The 22,048-nt window shown below is 38.4% G+C and overlaps 4 protein-coding genes across 9 annotated transcripts; 2 read left to right on the top strand and 2 right to left on the bottom strand.

Annotated features, from left to right (window-relative positions):
* Nucleotides 1–677: 677 nt before the first annotated feature.
* LOC132698940 (transcription factor A, mitochondrial-like) lies at nucleotides 678–3,613 on the bottom strand. Of its 2 annotated transcripts, none has more exons than XM_060665280.1 (2): nucleotides 3,540–3,613; nucleotides 678–1,670 (listed from the first exon to the last, which is right to left on the bottom strand). In XM_060665280.1, the coding sequence occupies exon 2, from the start codon at nucleotides 1,646–1,648 to the stop codon at nucleotides 941–943; it is 708 nt and encodes a 235-aa protein (XP_060521263.1). In that variant the 5' UTR covers nucleotides 1,649–1,670; nucleotides 3,540–3,613; the 3' UTR covers nucleotides 678–940. The 2 variants fall into 2 exon arrangements, with proteins under 2 accessions (XP_060521263.1, XP_060521262.1); XM_060665279.1 differs by lacking the exon at nucleotides 3,540–3,613 and adding an exon at nucleotides 1,725–2,066 and having other exon boundaries at nucleotides 679–1,670.
* On the top strand, nucleotides 2,156–4,663 carry LOC132698938 (solute carrier family 25 member 16-like). Its single transcript, XM_060665276.1, has 5 exons — nucleotides 2,156–2,705; nucleotides 2,763–2,914; nucleotides 2,969–3,169; nucleotides 3,359–3,575; nucleotides 3,636–4,663. The coding sequence occupies exons 1-5, from the start codon at nucleotides 2,639–2,641 to the stop codon at nucleotides 3,950–3,952; spliced, it is 954 nt and encodes a 317-aa protein (XP_060521259.1). The 5' UTR covers nucleotides 2,156–2,638; the 3' UTR covers nucleotides 3,953–4,663.
* A 10-nt stretch (nucleotides 4,664–4,673) lies between these two features.
* Nucleotides 4,674–21,991, bottom strand: LOC132698939 (uncharacterized). 3 transcript variants are annotated; one of them, XR_009618450.1, is made up of 4 exons: nucleotides 21,831–21,991; nucleotides 20,936–21,781; nucleotides 9,417–9,541; nucleotides 4,674–4,755 (listed from the first exon to the last, which is right to left on the bottom strand). XR_009618450.1 is itself a non-coding variant. In XM_060665277.1 (3 exons), exons 1-2 carry the CDS (start codon nucleotides 21,941–21,943, stop codon nucleotides 20,959–20,961), a joined length of 936 nt encoding a protein of 311 aa, XP_060521260.1. In that variant the 5' UTR covers nucleotides 21,944–21,991; the 3' UTR covers nucleotides 4,674–4,755; nucleotides 20,936–20,958. The 3 variants fall into 3 exon arrangements, 2 of the variants coding, with proteins under 2 accessions (XP_060521260.1, XP_060521261.1); XM_060665277.1 differs by lacking the exon at nucleotides 9,417–9,541; XM_060665278.1 differs by lacking the exon at nucleotides 4,674–4,755 and having other exon boundaries at nucleotides 8,932–9,541.
* LOC132698935 (sialin) lies at nucleotides 5,018–20,909 on the top strand. 3 transcript variants are annotated; one of them, XM_060665271.1, is made up of 9 exons: nucleotides 5,018–7,161; nucleotides 8,885–8,925; nucleotides 11,173–11,357; nucleotides 12,146–12,368; nucleotides 13,900–14,018; nucleotides 14,075–14,287; nucleotides 16,862–17,101; nucleotides 17,156–17,440; nucleotides 20,365–20,908. In XM_060665271.1, the coding sequence occupies exons 2-9, from the start codon at nucleotides 8,895–8,897 to the stop codon at nucleotides 20,548–20,550; spliced, it is 1,482 nt and encodes a 493-aa protein (XP_060521254.1). In that variant the 5' UTR covers nucleotides 5,018–7,161; nucleotides 8,885–8,894; the 3' UTR covers nucleotides 20,551–20,908. The 3 variants fall into 3 exon arrangements, with proteins under 3 accessions (XP_060521254.1, XP_060521253.1, XP_060521255.1); XM_060665270.1 differs by having other exon boundaries at nucleotides 5,018–7,165; XM_060665272.1 differs by lacking the exons at nucleotides 5,018–7,161; nucleotides 8,885–8,925 and adding an exon at nucleotides 9,682–11,109 and having other exon boundaries at nucleotides 20,365–20,909.
* Nucleotides 21,992–22,048: the final 57 nt, after the last annotated feature.

Below are 22,048 nucleotides of genomic sequence, written 5' to 3'. Positions count from 1 at the left end.
TGGAAAATTCCCAAAAGAGACTGCAAAGAATCACCGGCGTAGAAAAACGGACGGCCAGTTATGAATTGGAAGGTAAATATATATAATCTGTCGGAATGGAAGGCACTTAGGTTCCCTATTTAGGATACAGAAGTTCGAACAGTCTTCTCCAAGAACATGAAGAGCAGGAACTTGAAAGCAGCATCAACAATCCCACTAACGACCCTGTTAATCGCAATGGTGTTAATCACATGACAACTACATTACTTCAGAATCCAGGATTAAACCTGCCTAGGCAAAAAGCAAAGGAAAATAACTTTCAAGGACCCTCTGTTAAAATACGTCAAACGGTCACAATCATTGCCATAGCATTTATAATTAGTCTTTTACCTATTCTGTTAAAAAATACCCAAATATTAACAAATTACATTTTCGTGCCACTAATATGCTACGAGGTAATAAGTCTGTTTTATTCTTCGCAAGATGAAGAAATTGACTCCAGTACGCAATTACTGCAACTGCTTTTTACGAATTTATCGCCGACCTTTTTGACGATTTCTAAAAAATACGCTAAAATTTCCAGTATTTTTTTTACAGATCTGTTCCTGTACTTCTTCGCTTTTTCCACTTTTCACTATTGTTTAAAACTTTTACCATTGTAAGAAAGAGGGTCAATAAAAGGTTTAAAAGAACTTAGTTATACTTAAAAATAATTGTTCTTACAAATAAAGTAAAATAAAATCAAACACTCTCAAAACCTAAAAATTGTCCGCAATTTTCGCAGGATACTTCTCGACTTTGGCTGGTCTTCATGATCATCCACCTCTCGTCCTATCCGATTATTCAATTTTGACACAAATGGCGATTTTGTTTGTGACTCACCGTCCTTTGCGTCAGCATCAAATATTGTGCCTTCACCCGCAGAGGTGGACAAAGTTTTCGGGCAAAGACACTCGTCTCCCTATTCGGGGGCTTTCATTTTGGAAGAGCCTGACGATTTGTGAGTGTTGTCTTCCCTACCTTCCTTTCTTTGGCCAGATAATGTCTTTGCTTCCAAAGTTTTGACCCTAACCATATCCGACCTACCTTCTCTGAGCATTTTTTCCTCCCATGCGGCTATCTCTCTCTCATAACGTTCTTTCTCTTTAAGATACTGAAACTGATATTTGTCCTTTTCTCTATCGGGCAATTGGGCCCATTCCCCTTTCAATTCGGACATCAACACTTTGATACTTTTGTTCGTCATCTTGCTCTTCTCAGACAAAAATAAATTGTAGGGAGTCTGGGGTTTTTTCGGCTTATTGCTTTCCCTAAACAATTGCCTTTGAAGGCGCCGCTGCTTATCGTGTTTCTTTTCCTTTTCGATTTCTTTCAACAACTGCTGTTGCTCCTCCGTGAGGCTCGCAGAATAAGTCTTTACCTTCGCCGTATACTGTTTTAATTCTTCCTTGAACGTTTGCATATATTTTTCTCTCACGGAACTGCTGCTACTGTTCCACAATTGGGCGCACTTTTTTACGACCTCCGTGGGTTTGAACTCCGGGTTTTCTTCTTTGACGATCGCGCGGTGTTCGTTAATAAATTTCAGGTAAGGCGTCGTGGGTCTCTTTGGTTTATCCGGCAAATGCAAATTTTCCAATTTCTCTTTCGTTGCTCTGCGAAGCCCCATCACGCTCTGCTTGAAAGCGCAGCTGAAAATTAAACCGTAATATACCAACGAAATGCCATCAGAAAAAATCATATACCCGTTATTTAAAAACAATTTACCACCGCCGAGAAAGTGAAAACTTCTAAAGTAACAGGCCATTTTAACTAAAAGTTAACTAATACAAAAAATAACGCCAAACTTAAGATAGGTTAACTGCATAGAAAGCAGGGAAGTAAGACGGTAATGGCATTGACGTAACCAACGCAACCATCATCTAATGGGCGATTTCCAAAATGGAGCTTGCCTTATAGATTCAAAGTTAAAATTATGGATGCTAAAATATCCTCTACAGTTTCTTTCTATTATTATTGGGTATAACAAAACTATAGAGAAAACACAATAAAAAAAACAATTCATCTTCTTAAACACTTGGCGGTATAACATATGAACTCAAAGAACAAAAAGTGGGATTTTCAATCGCCCTTATTCTATTTGGCCGAATAAATCATTGTTTTAAGTGACAAACATGTATGGGAAGGTGCTGAGAAAATGACGAGGGACTGGGAAACATAACCTGCAAGACGCAGATGCTGCTACAAAATTATTTATTTACGCTTTCAAAAACAAAAATAGTGTCTGAACTTTAGACGTGTTACGCAAAAAACGTCCATTTTATTATCAATTCCGAAGTTTGGCGTCGCTATCGGAAATTATATGAATGCAGTACCGAATGTATATTATATTCGATATAAACGATGGGGTTGTTAATTTTCGAATACGAAAATTAAAGGAACGCTAGGTCCAATAAAAAAAAATTATTCGAAAAATTACGCGACGATTGTCCATCCGATTATAGAAAAACTCTCTAAAATTAATGAGGATGATGTTAAGAGAAAGTTTGCCATGTGTGTTCAATTCAAGCTACTGGCATTTGAGAGAAACTGTTTGGAAACACTACTTCCAAGCGCTCGGCGCTAAATAAAAGCTCGTGGAATTTTTGTTAATTGAAAAATGACCAGTTTGCAAAGTGAGAATTCTCAAAATTTTTTGCTGATTTGCAAAAACTTGGGAGCAGGAGGTAGGTGGGGCAACTAACCATTTTGATCGCGTTAAAAACAGCGTGCGACCCTCACAGGTGTAGCTGGAATGGTTTCCAAGACGACTGTGGCCCCACTGGACCGGGTAAAGATCCTCTTGCAAGCCTACAGCAGGCACCACGCATCGCACGGAGTTTTTAAGGGACTGAGACACATCGTAAAAAGGGAAGGGCCCCTCGCCCTTTACAAGGTGACCTTGCCCGCGGCTTTGACCCCAAGATTTGACGACAATTCGAAATTTTAGGGAAACGGGGCCCAGATGGTGCGTATATTCCCCTACGCCGCGACTCAGTTCACCTCATTCGAGATTTACAAGAAATACCTAGACGGTATTTTTGGGGAAAGATCTCACGTGGACAAGTTCATCGCGGGCGCGGCGGCCGGCCTGACGGCCGTAACATTAACTTACCCTCTCGATACTATTCGGGCCAGGCTGGCTTTTCAGGTAAAGTATCAAATACTGGCGCTAGTTCATGCCTGGAATTGTCGAACTTAACCTCACTTTTTTTACATTTAACATTTGGGAGCAACTTCGATTAGGGTCGATAATTCCGTATTGCAACTATCAATTGATCATCAACGCACCCTTTTATTTTGCACTACGGGCTGAAATGGATAAAATATCGCGCCCTAGATCAGCGGGGAACACGTGTACACCGGAATCGTGCACACCGCGACGTCAATTTTTAAAGACGAGGGAGGAATCAGGGCCCTCTACAGGGGCTTCACGCCTACCCTGATGGGTATGGTCCCTTACGCTGGTCTATCGTTCTACTGTTTCGAGTACCTTAAGTATGGCTGCATTAAATACCTACCGGGCCTAACGTGCAGACCGTCGAAGCAAAACACGGGTAACAAAAATCAAACCACATTCGGTCGCCATTTGTTTTGCACGTGGTACCCGCTTGCAGGGGGCATGGTGTTGACCGTTCCGGCGAAACTATTGTGCGGAGGTTTCGCAGGGGCGGTGGCCCAGAGCTTCAGTTACCCGCTCGACGTGACGCGAAGACGAATGCAGCTGGCGATGATGAACCCTGATACACACCATTTCGCTCAGGGTATGGTCAAGACGTTGAAACACATCTACGAGGAACATGGCATCGTCAGGGGACTCTACAGGGGTATGTCAATCAATTACATGAGGGCCGTGCCGATGGTCGCCATGTCGTTCTCCACGTACGAGTTGTGCAAACAGATCGCGGGGTTGGACACAGGGTTAAAAGTTTGACGGCGCGGGGACGGCGTTCTATTAGCCAATTTGAATTCACTTTTCGACTTTTCCATGGAATAGGACCGGACGTCGCACGTGCATGGCCAACTGAACTTAAGAGGCGCGATCACAGAATGTCAATCGTGCTGTTCTGTGGTTCAAGCTCAACTGAGCGCAAATAGTACCTTCTCTGTGTGCGTGTGCGCCGGTTTTTAATAAAGTTAAAAAATAAATAATAAAATTATTTATTTTTTAAGAATGTTATCGACCTTTTGGTTACCTTTCCGTTTGCTCAATTCTTGTAGGTGTAGGTATTCTGTGAAAATGTTTCCCCATATTTAGGCACCACGTACCTTAAATTGGTACTTAGCGGTACTTATATGTTAAAATACGCGTACCATTTAAGATTTTGTTATTATTTTTAAGTGTTAGTACTGGTTTTGTACATTTTCAATATAATTATTGTTATTTTAATTGAAATAGGTATAAAAAGAATAAAAACCGGTTGCTTAATTGTTGCTTTTCTTCTTTACTTCTATGGGCACGACTACCAGCATCATTCAGCAACTTCTTGCTTCAGTTTCGCTCGCAACAAATGTATAATTTTCAACCTAACCTAACTTTGTCGTCATTACGTCGAACTATCACCGATATATTTTCCTCTTTTTTTGGTTAACCCAGGATCGGTAGTCTTTTGTTTCGCAGACAAAAATCGTTGTTTGAAATAATTTGGAACTACTGACTGCAGGCAATTTTTATTTTTCTGCCTAGATCTTTCATGAAAACAAATTACAAAGTTTTCTTACGTTGCCTTCAAACATCTGAAAAAAAAAAAAGAAATTTAGCTGCCTCATTTTTCGTCGCAAACATAAAAAGAATGAAATGGATACCATTCCAGATCTATTTATATTTTACCATATATACGTTGAATCAAATCATCCGATACGGTAATTTTAGGCCTACGATCAAAGGATTTTTAAATAACCATTTGTCAAATCGTTTCTACGAACGCCATGGTACCCAATTGAATTTCATATTTTAAATTTAAAATTGTAAATATTTCGAATTCGACCGTTTCTTCTTACAATATTTTTAACGCTGAGAATATGGAAAGTAGGTTTATTATGATTGTATAATGTATTAACCAAAACTTCTCCGATTATTTTCTTTAGTTTTTTTTTTCTAATTGAACCTTACTACTACTAAAAATATCAAACGTCGCTTAGGAAAAAAAAAAAGAAAACCCATTTCACAAAAATAAAAGATTGGAAAACGAAGCCCTGGTTTGACGTTTGCATTGTTCACAATCAATTTGTTGAATACTGTTGCGTTCGTTCGCTTCCAAAGTTGGCGTCGAGATGGCGCTTCCATTACATTGAACGTTCTATATAAGCAACTCATTTGAACAAATTTTAATAGAAAAGTTTCTTATTAGGAAAGAAGGAGTATAAAAATATTTCCCGTTTGCAAAATATTGTTACTCTTACCAACTAAACTGTAGAGAAGGAAAAGTTATTAATTATATTCGAAAAAAAATTAAACAATTAAATCCTTCGTTTAGTACAGTACTAATTGCCAAAACAACCAAAAACAATTACATATATTTGTTCATGATGGCTTTTCCTATCTTTCTTGTTCTTTGTAACAAAAGAACCTCATCGCAAATTAAAAGAATTTATAACATCATTGATGCTTTGATTGGAGTCATCCGATGTTTTTCATTTTGTTCTTCTTCAACCTCCGCATTTTCTTCAAGGTTAAATAGATGACCTGCCGCGCTTGTTCCACTTTGAAATTCGGGTTACTAGCAAAATTATTCTCAGACCCATAACAAGTTGCATTATCTACTAAGAGAAGGGCTTTTACAAGAAGGTTTTTTACATTCTAAGCGTCGAGATTTATTTATAAGCATTTTTAGTTAATGTTATATACTGGCAAATCCATATTTTTGAAGCAACAAGATTTCCATTTCCCTATCATCATCGAATCTAATTAATGCGTACCTATAGCGTTGACGCATGGCATAATTGAAACCCTTTCTTCCATTGCTTTTCTCCCAACAGTGGATTTTTCAAAATTTGTAATGTTAGTTTTATTCGGCAAGCTTTCATAGACGAAACCAGTTTGTTCAAGCAAAAAGTCATTTTCAGCGATATAATTTTCAAATTTATGTTTAAATGAATTAGCTAGCTTCTTAAAGCAAGACATACTCTCTCCACAGACAAAATCCGTTGGCGATTTTTAAATTTCCACCCATTCAACCATCCTTCATTTGCTACAAATGATTTTGGTCCGTTATTTAATCTGTTTACTTAGGGTGCTTTTAATTTTATCATTTTGTTTGGAACTACATTGTCGCCGGCTTCAAGAACCAAGTATTTTATTGTCTTCATTCCTTGAATCTTGCTTCTTGAATGTCCTTTGTTTTCTTACAATTTTCAATGTCCTTTAAAATGGATATCTTTTAACGAAATTTAACGTCGTCTTTTTTTTTCTGCTTCATATTTTATGGTCGAATTTAAAGCATAGAAATATTAAATAATTACCAGAAATTAACAGAATTCAAGTAACTATTCTATTTAACAGAAATACTGTCAGCACAAAACATACTCCAATAAAAAAAAATGTTACAATTTGAGGTTATGTTGTTGAGAACATCTGATTCTATTTCCGTTGGGCCAAAATTGACTGAAATAAATAGTTTTAAAAAAACCAATCGCCAACACAGAAAGTGAAGTTGCTTCTATAGAGGTTGTTTATATTGAGCGTTGACTATATTAATATTTTATTATTCATGCGCCACGTCGTTGGTAACTAACCAACACCGGCAGGATTCCCGGTACGAGGCAGGGCTTCTTATCGGGGTCGTTAAAACCACACCGACGAGGTATTGCCCAACGTTACGCAAAAGTGTAACACGCGCTTTCTCGCGAATTTTCTTCGGCAAAGTTTGACCGCACGTAAGCCACGCGAGACGCGGCGACGATCTGCGCGAAGCTTTGGAGGTCACCTTGGCGATCCTGGAGCGGCCGCCGGCGTCGATATCGACTCTCCGGTCGCAGTTAAAAGCGCGCCTGAAACCGTGCGATAACGGCACGCGGTTTTCTAATAAACGAAACGGGACGTCTTTGACGAAGCGGTAGTAGTAGGCCGTGGATTTTCATCATAGAGACTTTCGGGTCGGTTGTGCTTGTGGATCAGTGACGTTGAACCGCGAAAAATTTTGTGTAGGTAAGCGCGGGCGGTTTGGCATTTTTCCGCGGAAAGCAATATGTTCGCTGTTAGTTCGTTTTTAACATTTCAAACAATTCCACTTAAAGATGCGTCATTGCATTGCCCGAACTGATAAGAGACCCAACCTTCTATTACTTTAAAATGCCAGCTTTTCCTAAAGAGGTCATGACCTTTCCAAAGACGCGGCGTTTCGAGATTAAACACAATAGTGCCAGAACATATGGCGGACTAAAAATTAAAAAAAAACGTAATTCTTGAAAATTATATTTGTAAAAAATTATATTTCTCTGTCATAATTCCTTTACAATACCCGAGAATCAAAAAGTTCATAAATATTTTGGAGAAATTAAATTTTTGAAAATTATAACTAATCCGTTTAAAATACCAGTTTTCCGAAAAATGTATCTACTGTTTCAAAGTTCATTTATATAAATAATTTCAAAAACTGTAGAGAGAGAAAAAAAAGGAATTTATCAAAAATTATATTTAATTCAATTAACACAGGAATGCAAAAAACCGAATTAAAAAAAGTCCGGCATAATTTATTTAAAATATTCGAGAAACACAAAACACTAAATTTTCGAAAATTACACTTTTTCGCCATGCTTAGCCCTTAGCCCTTAAATATTTTGGGGAATTTAAATTTTTGAAAATTATAACTAAACCGTTTAAAATACCAGCGGAAAATTCGAATATTTTAAAATCATACTTTTTCAAAAAATGTATCCACTGTTACAAAGCTCATTCATAGAAATAATTTCAAAAACTGTAGAGAGACGAAAAACAAAAATATAATTTTCGAAAATAATATTTAATTTCATTAAAATAGGAATGCAAAAAACCTAAATAAAAAAATTGCTTCCGGCATAATTTCTTTAACATATTTGAGAAACAAAAAACGCTAAATTTTCGAAAATTACATTTTTGGAGAAATTAAATTTTTGAAAATTATGACTGAAGCGTTTAAGTACCAGAGGAAAATTCGAATATTTTAAAATGACACTTTCAAAAAAAAATGTATCCACTGTTTCAAAGCTTATTCATAGAAATAATTTCATAAAAAATGTAAGGTTTGAAAATAACATTTAATTTCATTAAAAAAAAAAATTAAAATTTCGAAAATTACATTTTTTTATGGCTCAACCTTGGCTCTTAAATATTTTGGAGAAATAACATTTTGAAAATTACGATTACGTTTAAAATACCAGGTGAAAATTCGAATATTTCAAAATTTACTTTTTAAAAAAACGTATCCATTTATAAAAATAATTTCAAACACTGTAGAGAGAACAGAAAAATGTTATTTTTGAAAATTATATTTAATTAAATTAAAATATGAACGCAAAAAAATCTAAATTAAAAAAAATATATATTTTTTGCCATGTAATTAAATTTTTGACTAATCCGTTTGAAATATTGTATTTTAAAATTACACTTTTTCAATAATTCAAATAATTAAAAAACTGTAATTTTTATTTTTATTTTTTTTTTCGGAACTGCCTACTATTTTTGTGTATGAACAATATTTTTGTAACTTTTGATATTCAGAATATTAATGATTTCTTATTTTCGCTTGTCTTATTAATTTTACTCTTCCTTTTGCATTTTTTTATTTAATTCTAATAAATTAATTAATATTATTTTTAAACGGGGTGGGGGTACTTTAGGCATGTTGGATATGACCCGAACATTTTATTAACGGCATTTTTTTTCCAGGGTCACCGACATGGGGGAAGTGAAAGCCATAGGGGGCTGCGGTAAGTGCCCGATACGCAATTATTAAAGTTCAAATTATTTTCGGTTTTGTTCTCGAATATGCGCGAAATAAACTTCCGACGATATCGATGGTCTGCCCCTGGCTTAAAAATAGACCTCCGGTTTTATTGCCCCACATTTAACGTGCCTCAAAAGCGGCGAACGTATTTACTCGGCAAAAAAAAAAACGGAACCATACACGAAAATACCTTTTTTGTACGGGGTGACGCGAAAATTAAATCAATATCGATATAGGAATATATGAATACTCATTACGAATCATATTATGCAATAAAAGGAGTTAAAAACAATTTAGAAAAGATTCGAATTAACTCCTTACATGAAAATTTATTAACGTTAATAGTATTCACGTGAACAAAAAAAAAGAATTTCAAAGATAAATAGACCTGCGTGCGATCTACATACAAATGCGCAAGTAAGTGCTAAAGACAGCCTCCAAGATTACATGTATTAATGCTTAAAAACAGAGTACCTAAAATAGATCCCTGAGGAACACCATGGAGCACATCCCCTACCTACTGCTGTCCCTCGGATGGATAATAATATGTTTATCTATATTCTATCCATATGGCCGGCTGGCTTTCCCTGAATCAGAATCTGGAACAAAGCGGTAGTGCACCTAAACTCTTTTCTAACCTAAATGTTTTGGACGAGACCGATAATACACTGGCTAGTAAAATTAACGCGCCACTACTATAATTCGAAAAATATTTTTTATTCCATAATACTCATCAAATATTTTCAAGTTTTAAGCCCATTCTTATTCTAACTCAACAAAGGATAAAATTAAAACAAGAAGATCAGGAAAAAAAAGCAAGAAAATCCATAAAATAAAAACATTCACATTAGTTAAAAATAATTATTATATAACGGGTACTTCCCCCTCTTTTTTGATTAACAGCAAGGCTGTTTGGACAAAATATCCAGTAAGCCCATTCAAAGTGTTAGGAGAGTTAGGAACTTCTAGATCATGTGCCAAACATTCTCAAGTGGGTTAAGATCAGGACTGGTTGTTGCACGACCTGAGCAACATGCTGATACAAAAGGACCAGACGCACCTGTTCTTGCAGGATCTCCTTTGTGTAACTATCTGCTGTTAAACTGCCGTAAAATATAACTGACCCTTCACCGCCAAATAATCTGGTGTTTTGAAAGCTACACTGGGCATATCTTTCATTTGGTTTTCGATAAAACCTTACAGGTCTATCTGAGTCGTAGAGATACAATTTAGTTTTCTCTTTCCCAGTTTCCTCGATGTTCTGAAGTCAAAGCTGCTCCTCGCGCTGCGATTCTTGCTCTCAGATCATCATTTAAAAGAGTCCATCTACTTCCTGTAGCTGTATCTTCAGCTATCTTCCTGTTACAAAACATTGTCTTAAAGCAGATACTGTTAAAAAACTTGCGATGTCCAATTCTTCGAAAGCACCATTCCCTTCCAGTAAAATGGCTGCCTGCACAAACCCTTCGGAGGTCTAGATTGGCGTTCTATATTAAACACTTTACTACATCGTACTTCACAAATGCAAATTTTATAACATTTACAAAAAACGAGGTATGAGATAGAGAGACTTTGATAAAACAAAATACAGTAGAACAGAAGTACAATAGAAATCAACATTTTCATTTTTATATGCATTTCCATAGTGCTACCGTGTAAAACAGTCAATTCTTGTTTGTCGAAAATCTTGGAGAAAATTAAAAAAACCAACCGCCGAAGACGACAGTGCTAGCTCTCTCCGATCAGTGCAAACAAAGAACTTTTTGACCATTAAAAACGTTGATTTGATGAGCCATCCACCGTACAGTCCTGATCTAGCACCTAATGACTTCTTTTTATTGCCATACATTACGCGGGCCACGATTTTTGATACCAGAGGAAGCGATTGATGCGTTTAAAAAGCATGTTTTTTTGGAGGTGCCCGACTCGATGTGGGAAAAGTGCTTCGCTGATTGGTTTTATCGAATGCAAATATGTTTGTGTTTTTTATTACAAATCCCGAAATATAAAAGGTAGCCCTCGTACAAATAATGAAATGAAAAACTAAAAAAAAGGTATTTTTTACCTAAAAAGTGAAGGATCGATGAGAGATTTTCACTATTTTCGAGAATGTCAGATGTCAATATCAAAATGACACCTGGAAATTAGGCATCCCGCCGAATTATGGGTAAGACCGACGTTAATATCGTGCTTTTCTTGCAACGTGCTGAAAAAACGGAATATTTTGCAGGGAAACTTGCCACAAGGTATGTGCTCGCTGTCCTGGGTTCAATCGGGATGGGCATAGTATACGGCCTCAAGGTCAACTTACACGTAGCCATTGTCGGCATGGTAAACCACACGGCGCTCGCGACGTCCGGCCCCGCCCACGGCGGCGCTGCCGCCGACGACGGTACCGCCTCCGAGACTCCGGAGGTAAGCGTTCACGTGATTATACAGGGTGTTTTAAAAAGAAAACTCCATACGAACGTATGTCCAAAACGTCTTAACTTTTGAAATACAGGATAGTGAAGTTTTCAAAAATAAAATATATTTTTTTAATAACTTTCACACCACATTAGATATTTTAATGAAATTTGGCACACATGTACCATGTATCAAGAGGCCTTATTTAGTATACCACTTTTTTTTTAAACACACCAGTGGCGGGCGTACGGAATTTCACATATCTATTTTGGCAGACACTGATTTCTCGTAAAATCAAAATGGACTTGGTAAAACGGACTCTATATGAATACTTCATGACATTACACTTGATGGGATTTATCGACAAGTTATTATGGACACACCAGTTTTCAATACGCTTTACATTCAATGAGAGGTGTTGGCAGTCCTGAACAACTTTAGATCGTCGGCGTATAACAAGCAAGCAATTAACATCAACACCTTCGACAATGTCATTAATGAAAATATTAAATAGAATGGGGTCCAAATTGCTGCCTTGAGGAACATCGGATGTAGCCACATATAGATTTGAGTCCACCAAATATAAAAAACTGACGGCGATCTACGCACGCAAGTTTATATAGGCCAACTTTTTGTCTTCTCCGACAGGGACGGAGGCCAATAAAAATCGCATAAACTCAATTGCCGTCCCGAATTTCAAAAGTGGAACGCATCATCATCATCTCCAATGTCAAGACCCGATAAATTAAATTTGTTCGGCCTTAATTGTCGCGATTTATTTGGCGTCGTTTTCGCAGGACGGTCCGTTCGAGTGGTCCAGCAACGTCCAAGGTGTGCTACTCAGCGCTTACTTCTGGGGCTACATGGTGGCCCAGATACCGGGCGGCAGGATAGCGGAACAGTTCAGCGCAAAGTGGGTGATGCTCTTCTCGGTCGCCATCAACGTCATCTGCACTCTTTTGTCTCCCTGCATGGCCGAGTTACACTACGCCGCCTTGATTGTCATGAGAGTGGGAGAGGGTAAGAGACGAATTTTTACCTGGATACAAGTAGTACTATTGTTGAACCGATGACGTATCTCACTTCTTCCAATTGATCTTCCGCCCACAATTAAGTAAAGCAACTCATACTTTGGCCTCGCATTATGTGACCCAGATATACGATCTTTCTGCTTTTCACTTCTTTCAACACCTCTTTTGCTTTTGCTTTTCCAGTTTTTGTTGTTTCTATTGTCCGTTTTACTTCTTCTTTCAGAATCGTAGGTCCCGGTTATTCTTCAGTAATAGCTTATATCTCTACTCTCGGATCATCGAACAAGTTTTCAATGTACCCATTGTAGCATCTATAAGGAGCTATGATTTTTCGTTAAATTCGTTAATCCTTTTATGTAGGTTTTGTAAATCTTGTCGCTGTTGTAACTCCTCAAGTTCCGCGCACTTACTCTTCACCCATGTTTCTTTGGCTTGTCGGCATTCACACCTTACTTTGTTTCTCAGCTCTCGATACTTGTTCTGGTCTGAGGTTTTGGCTATTCTTCTTTCTTCCATTAACTTAAGGATCTCGTCTGTCATCCAGTCCTGTCTTTTCTGCCGCTTGCTCGGTCTCACATATTTTCTGCACGGCTCTTTTTCATTATCGTTTACGTCCTTCTGCTCTTTTTGATTTTTTAGGTTTCTGTTTACATGTTTGGAAACGTCTCTCATTGTGTTAATCTCTTTCAGTTCGTTGGTGTTAATTCTGGTTTTCCGTGTTGGTACCTTCATCTTCTTGAGTTTGACTTTGATCTCGGATATGTTTTGGTGTCTCCCATCGCATTCCTGTACCTTTGTTTGATTTTTTGGGGGTATGGTCTGTTCACAGATATAAGAAAGTGACCAACTGCTTTTGAATGGGGTTATCCAAGGGTGGTCATTAACATACAATGCAACAAGATTATTACCTAAAGTTTCGGAATTTAAATTCAGCTAAAATTGTGGTCCGTAATAGAAAATAATTTTATACCAACCTGTGTTTAATATTCTTTGGTTTGGTATACTACTTTGCTACCAACCCTACATTTTGTTTTTTTTTGTTTACCTTAAAATCTCTAAAAAAAAGTTGCAGCCAATTATAATGCTATCAAGATAAATTAAACGCACGGTACAACGATTATTTTTTGAGCATCTTATGTAAAAGGAGGCTAAGTGAAGTTTTTGTCCATCTGCGACGTTAAGCCAGCGTAATTCTTTTTCTTTTTGAGTTTTGCACTTTTTGCTGTTTGCCTTTAGTGGCCAAATCCAAAATACAAAATAGAAAAGTGCGTTAACTCACACCTTTAGGAATATAACCTTTAGAAATCTATAAGCACCTATCACCAATATGGTAATCACGCCCCCTTCTTTAGCTCCGCCCTTTTCTTTAGCCCCGCCCCCTTCAAACAATATATAAGCAGGAGGGAGTAAAATTCGAACCAGTTTCATTTAAGCTCTGAAGAAGTTCGACTCAACAACAACAGACGTATATATATTAGTGGAGGTTTCTTTGAAAAATAATTTTAATTATTATTGTTCAGGGATCGGCGGAGGCGTGACGTTCCCCGCGATGCATGTCATGCTCGCGCACTGGGCCCCGCCCAACGAGCGTAGCGTCATGAGCAGTATCGTATACGCGGGTACCGCTCTCGGGACAGTCGTGAGCAACTCGACGCGCGTTTGACGCCGAGCTCTACTAATTTTTGTTTTTCTCAGATTTTCATGCTCGTATCCGGTCTGATAGCCGGCGCCATAGGCTGGGAATACGTGTTCTACATAGAGGGAGGCGCGAGCGCCATCTGGCTCGTGCTGTGGATCGTTCTGATCGCGGACACGCCTCAGCAGCAGCGGTTCATCACCCCGGAGGAACGCGAGTATATCGTGAAATCGCTGCACCAGGACCAAGACGACGCTCAACCGAAAAAAAGGGTATGTACCGACCAAGTTCTAAGAACGCGTCAACATTCCGAAATAATCGACCCGTTCATTTTTATTTTCGCAAAAAAGGGCCCGATGACGAAAGTGGCCTGTTCTAATTCGACCCGGAACCTGTTCAATAATATCTTCAGGGAAAATCAGCCTAGCCTTTTTCGAAAACATGAATAATCAAATATATATATAGGTTTAATTTAAGAATAAGATGCAATAAACTCTAAGATAGGAGACAAAATCTAAGTCGTCATGAGAAGTCAGGCGACCTGGGTGACCAAAGGTCACCTGGGTCAATATTTCCGTTAAAAGTATCTCCCAAATACTCCCCAACCATTAGGGTATTACGGGCAAGGCACCGTCCATCCGGTGTCAGATTCCCTAAACAACTTCTCCTAGTGCTGGTTCAATTTAGTTTTGTAATAAGTCCAATTAGGTTTCTGTCATGAGGATATAGTCCATAAAAAATGGCCCACTCATATCCATCCATTTTTCTTTTTGCAAAAAAGGACCAATAACAACAGTAGTCAGTTCTGATTCGACTGAAAACCTGGCCAGTAATATCTTCAACGATTTTTCCCACCTTAGCTCCTTTTAAAAATAGGAATAATCAAATAAAACGTATGTTTATTTATTTCTTATAAGTTATTTTAAGAATAAGATGCAATAGATTCTAGTATGGGAGACAAAATCCAAGTGGTATAGGGGTGAGAGGTCACCTGGATGGCCAAAGGATTCAGCATCTGGGGCCAATAATATTACTTATCCCGATATTCTAGTGCGAGTTTAATTTGATTTGCAGATATGGGTATGAACAAAAATTATATTCATTGTCTCGGCTGCAATACCGACAGTTTAGAACATTTGGTTCTTTGTTGAGTGTGAATATATTGGGTTGTTCGGAAAGTCATTTCGTTTTTTTTGGGGAACATGAAAGACAGTTTTCGTATAATGAATAAATATTTTATTAAATTATATATTGGCCATTCTGGTCCAACACCTTTCTGGCAGTAACATAATTCCCCTCTCATAAAAGTTTTGGTCCTTGTTGGCAAAAAACTGGTTCAGGTGGTTTTTGACATCTTCATTTGAGGTAAGGGTTTTGCCATCCAAAAAATTTTGCAGGGACCGGAACAAATAGTAGTCGGAAGGCGCCAGATCTGGAGAATGTGGTGAATGTTGCAGTACGTCCCATTCAAGCTGTAAAAGTTTTTGGCGAGTGACCAAACTTGGGTGAGGTCTCGCATTATCCTGGTGGAACACTACACCCTTCCTGTTGATTAATTCGGGCCTCTTCTCTTTAAGTGAATCATTCAATTTGTTCAGTTGATGACAATAGACTTCTGAATTAATCGTTGTATTGTCCGGCAAAAGCTCAAACAAAACGATTCCTTTGACATCCCACCAAACGGAGAGCATCACCTTTTTTTGGTGAATGTTGGCTTTTGACACGCTTTGAGCCGGTTCATCTTTTCTGCTCCATGACCTCTTGCGTTTAACATTGTTGTATACAACCCATTTTTCGTCCCCAGTAATAATCCGCTTCAAAAATGGATCATTTTCTTGACGTTTGAGGAGCGAATCACACACGTCAACGCGACGACACAAATTTTGCTCCGTAAGGACATGGGGCACCCACACATCGAGCTTCGACGTTAAGCCCATGCCTTTCAAATGGCCATAAACAGTCGAATTCGACAAATTTAATCTCTCACCGATCTCTCGTGTGGTTATTCGCCGATTTGCATCAACTAATGCCATTATCGCATCTTTGTCAGCTTCGACCGGCCTTCCAGACCATGGTGCATCTTCGACATCAAAATTGCCGGATCGAAATTTTGCAAACCAGTTCTGGCACTGGCGTACTGTTAACACGCCTTCTCCATACACATCCGTCAATTTTTTTCTCGCTTGGACAGCATTTTTACCCTATAATTATTTGCTTTTCACGTCATTTCAAAACAAAATGCTACTCTTTCTTCATCACCTTCCCGGACCTCTTGGTGCTTTTCGCATTAATAGCAAAAATATTTGTATTTTTTTAATGTGCGCAACACTGTGGTTTGATGTTTATTTACAGCTTGTCCGAGAATCCTTGTATTAATTAATTTAATTCCCTCCACAAGCAGTAAAATGTTCAAATCTACATTCTCACTTTCTTCTGCTCTATTATCGACATTCTCAGCCCAACATTTGCAGCTATTTATTACGGTGCCTTTGGACCCTTATGACTATGCACCACTGTGACCACGCGCCGATATGACTGCTCCATTGTAACGACAGGTCATTATGACTATGCGCCACTGTCGCCACGTGCCGTTATGACTATGCGCCATTGTGACCACGGGCCGTTATGACTATGCAACATTGTGACCACATGTCGTTATTACTATGTGCCATTGTGACCACATGCTGTTACGACTATGCGCCATTGTAACCACGGGCCGTTATGACTATGCGTCATTGTGACCACCGGCCGTTATGACTATGCGCCATTGTGACCACGGACCATTATGACTATGCCCTATTTTGACCATCCATAAATGACCGTAATTCTTTTATTTCTTTTTTCAGAAACTGAAAATGCCGTGGAGAGCGGCGATGACGTCTCCTGCGTTCTTGGCCATCTTGATAGCGCACACGTGCTCGAATTGGGGCTGGTACATGGTCCTGATCGAGCTGCCGACGTACATGTCGAGCGTGTTGAAGTTTAAGATATCGCAGAACGCGGTGCTGACGGCGTTGCCGTTCCTCTGCATGTGGATCTTCTCCATGGTGCTCAGCAAAACGTTGGACACGCTCAGGACGAAAGACGTGCGTGCCGCTGGCGCCCCCTCTGGCGAAAGCATACATTAAACATTTTGGCAGGTGATTTCGACGACGACAGCGCGCAAGACGGCGACCGCCTGCGCGTCCATCGTGCCCATGGTTTGTTTCCTGCTAATCTGCTACGCGGGTGACAACACTACGGTGGCCGTGGTCCTGATGACCGTCGCGGTCATGTCGGTGGGCGGAATGTTTTGCGGATTCCTGAGCAACCACATAGATATCGCGCCCAACTACGCTGGCACGCTGGTAGCCGTCACCAACACCGTCGCCACCATACCGGGGATTACGGTGCCGATCTTCGTCGGAGAACTCATCAAACATGACGTAAGTATCTATAAATTACGTGTCGATTCGTGGAAGTGAGAAGCCACCCGATTTATACACTAAGATTGTAGAAAAACAGTACGTTTACAGATGCTAGCAAATTTCTTCACTTTCTTCGAAAAACCATTGATTGCTTGAGGGTGCTCTTAGAAGAGGCTTTAAGAGAGCTAAAACTTGCTTGTCTACCTCACATACGGACAGTGTAAATCATAACAACTCAAATCACCTTCGCACACGCAAAATGGCTGCCTTTATTCTTTTATCTACAGACCACTTAAGCGGTATATGAAATATATACAATTTTCTAATATAATTATAAATACATATAATATAATTAAATTATAATATTATTATTATTATTATATATACACGCAAGAGAGTTTCGAAGAGCAATAGGAAAATTGTTAAAAAACAATAAAACTAAATCACGAAAAACTCAAAAATCCGGAGTCTACAACATTTAGGAAACGCAGCAACGAACATAAAAGAGCTTATAAATACGAGGTGTGTTCAAAAAGTAAGGTGACTTCAGTTTTACCAAAAAGTTTTTATTTGTTCATCGAAATTAATGTTGCCCCCTTCGAAGTAACCCCCCCCCCCTCAGTTCTTATAGTGATCTTTTATTTTTTCAATTGTTCCAAACCTCCTTTTCGTGGGTTTCTTGCGTGTTGGAAACAGGAAAATGTCGCAGGGGGCGATATCCGGTGAATATGGTGGCTGAAGCGTGGTTGTGGTTTTGGCCAAAAAATTAGACGTAAGCAACGAGCCAAAAGAGATCTTCTCGACCACCTTGGAACAGCTTTTTTTGCTCAAAGTAGATTCATCACATTTCAAGTGTTTTGCAGCACTGTATTCCATTTTTTTACACAAAAATTTATGCAAATTCTAGCAGAAAATCGCCGAACACTCAAGGCACGTCTATCGTTTCTATCTCACAAAAAAAAGTTAACGTGCCAACTGGCTGAAACTGTGAACATATGCTGGGGACAGGTGTACCAACACAACAACAACAAAAATCGGAGATCGAATGTACTTAGCCAGTCCAATTACAAAAGTCGCCTTCCTTTTTCAACAGCCCTCGTATGAACGTTACAAATCTAACTATGGCGGTCATTTAAATTCAGAAATGCACAAGTCTGTTGATATTGATATTTTACATTATGAATCAAAAAGCAAAAAACTATTATTAACTATTAACAAAAAATCTATTACTTAATGACCAATTGGATTTAAATGGAGCTCCGTTGTTAAATTTAAATTTATAAGCCTACAACTATAATCTACTACCACCTATTTACATATGCAGGAATATTGTCATATTTTGTATACGATAAAGGCACAAAACACAGCCGTCATAAACCAATAAATAACTGTGAAAATCTGAACATTTTTTGTTCTAATTTAATTGTATCAAATGGATTTTGATCAAGTAAAACCCAGCAGTTCAATTATTGATTATTGCTTCCCGTAGATGATTCTAGATCATTCCTTTCTATTTTTGACAGTTCTATTCGAGCGACCGAGGTGATATATCCTAGCAAATTACTAGTGTGAAATACTTCACAAACAAAGAACACGTCATGGTAATCTTGTGAAAACTAGTTTTGGGGTTTCAAAAGTCATCAATATCGTATACACGTGGTCGACTTACGCAGAATATGTATCGAAATGTGATAGAGTTCCCAGACTAATATATAATCTTTGTATCTAACTTCTCATGAGAACATACACAGGGTGGAAAAAAAATATATATTTTTAAGGAATTCAAATACAAATTCGTCGCCTCTTCGTGCCTTCTTCGTATTTTTGTTTATCTTTAAGGAAAATGAACTAAAAACAATCGCTAAATATGCAAATATGCAATAAAATTATTTACAATTTTTTATTTACAGGAAACCTAAAAATGTGCCATCGTATTAGTTAGCACCACGTAGCAACAACCGCGGAATTCAATAATTCAATGCCAAAAGGCATTCTTTAGTTTTGGTTAGTTTTATTTAAATTGTTTATCTTGCTTTTTGGGTAATTAAATATTTTTATGTTTAACTAGTGCTCAAAAGAAACGATTATCAATATGGACCGTGGTAGCACATTAATATCTAATCTTTGTTGGTAACTTCTCACGAGAACATATAAAAGGTGGAACGGAAAGAGGTCAATTTAAAAACTAAATTATTTGTTTACTTGGTGTTAGTTGTGCCCTCTATCGGACGTTTTACGCACTATGCCCGAAAGCCCCGCGCTTAATTGGCCGATCACCTTCTGTCATTTGTGGCAGAGGGTGATACAGATATAACAGATTATGCACACATTTATAAATTAAAAATGTAAAAACCTTGATACACTTTTTTATATCAAAAATATTTTCCTAGAGTTCCAAAGCGATCAAAACACTAAATAAAAAAACAAAAAAGAAAAAATTCAGGAGAAAGAACGCAAAATTTAAAACAATAGGAAACCATTTTTTTCGTTTAGTGGCTAGATTAATGTCTTGAAATACACAGCACAAAACACGTACTGAAATGATAACACCGATTTTATCAATATTGGTTGATTTTTCCCCTGTAGCCTTCAATTGAAACAAATTCTTTGGCACTTACCATAGCGGCTTATAAAAAAGTCACCAACAACTTTTATAAAGTACAAATGAAACTGCAAGACTTTGACAGTTCTGAAATTATTTTCCAAAGCCCTCCATGTGAATTTGTCAAGCACATTTGGCGTTTCTATAAATATCAAGATATCGAACGATGAATGTGATTTTAAAATGATATTGCATATTTATTTTTCCACATACCTTGAAGTCAATTCTTTTTTTGTCAAATATAGTTCAGGTATAGAGTGCTATATTTTGATATTAATTATTACTTATGGTTCAATTTTGACTTGACGGCATGGCTAACATGATTTTTTTTTTAACGCAGAGCTCCAAGCAGTCTTGGATCATAATCTTCTGGGTGACGATCGTGCTGTACCTGATCGAGGCAATCGTTTATTTGATATTTGCGTCCGGTGAGGAACAAAGTTGGAACAAAATCGAGGACGACCCCGGCGAATTTCAGCCACTTAAGCAGCAAAACGGCCAAAGTCCGAAAACCGATAGAGTTTAATCCAGTGAAGTTAGATAATCGAAGACCGCGTTCACTGGCACATCGCGAACAAACCCGGAGAGCAGCGAATGCGAAAAAAAAATCTCCTTGCCAAACGGGGAATAAAATATTTTTGTATTAAGGTAGCTTTGGATATGTCAATGCCAGCGCCCAGTTCTATTCCAAATTACGCCTGCGCTTTCTAGTCCTGCAAAATTTTATTAAACTCCCGTATTTTTTTAAAAAAAAAAACATGTACAAGACTGTATGACGCTTTAGGTTAGCATAAAATAATATTACTATATATGTATGTGTTGTCACTGATCAATAAAAGAGTGTTAAAACTATGCAAACCACTCTTTACTGCACAATTAACAATTCAATCTTTCTTATAATTTAAACTTACCCCCTCAATTTAGAGATATCTATTTATTCCGACTGTCTCTTCCTCTTCGACCTCGACTGTTTAATCAAATCCCCTTTTCTCTTATTTCTATTTACATTGCCCTTTATCCTCTTCACTTTCAGGGGAATATGGACGGCCTCCACGCTGTCACTAAAAGACTGCAACCTCACATAGTCCACAGATCCAACGCGAGTCACCACATTAACACTATCACTATCGGGCGTAAACACTCTCTCATTTTTATCCCTTCGAAAAAGATATACTTTCGGGCTCAGTACTACTGGCGCCTCCTCCTGCGGTGTAGAATCTTCCATCCCTCCCATGGCCGCCATGGATTTTTCACGGATGACGTAATTGATAGAGCGCCGATAATTAATATGATTTCTAGGCACCGGATACCCTCGAAAAATATCCTCTATGCACTTTTGAGTCATTTCATAACGCTCGCAAGCGGTGAACGCCACTGCCGCGCTGCCGATCCCGCATTTACAACGCAAGATATCTCTCAAGCCCGGCACCACCAAAACGGGAACCGATTGCAAAACCGCCTGATCCACGAGATGCTCCACCATGACTTTCGGGCGAACGTCGTCGCTTATTAACACGGCCCTGGCCGAACCGTCCTCCAGAGCCCTCGTCGCGTCGTTAACGCCGACCATTATACCTTCCCTAGCGTTTTCGGTGGTCGTTTCGCCTAATTTTGCCCGCTTGAGCAGCTTTCTTTCCTCTTTCGCCATTTTCCGCAGCTCCGACCACGGAATTTTCGGTTTTTCTGGGACTATTCGCGCGAGATTTTTTTCCAAGACGTCCCTCAAGACGTCGCAATCTTCCGCCGATATTTGGGGCCTAAAACGATATCTGTATGCCGGGAACGCGACGAGTTAACTAGAGTTACCAATATTTCGCAAACGGAGAGGCGAGAACATTTTTAATGGTGTCTCTATGACGCCCTTTTTTACCGGACAGCGACTGCTTTTGCTGCTTTTTTGAAAGAACCGGCGTCTGCATATCTCGGCGTTAACAAATCTCTCACACAAAAATTGTGGACAACGTAGACTCATAATTGGTAAGTCAGCGCATGATTCTATGCTAATGGTAATAGCATGGTACTGA

Source organism: Cylas formicarius, unplaced genomic scaffold, assembly GCF_029955315.1.
Source record: "Cylas formicarius isolate icCylForm1 unplaced genomic scaffold, icCylForm1.1 PGA_scaffold_3__17_contigs__length_32017465, whole genome shotgun sequence".
Lineage (NCBI taxonomy): Eukaryota > Metazoa > Arthropoda > Insecta > Coleoptera > Brentidae > Cylas > Cylas formicarius.
The sequence above is the reverse complement of the archived record's forward strand: the minus strand, read 5'-3'. Positions and strand labels throughout refer to the sequence as shown.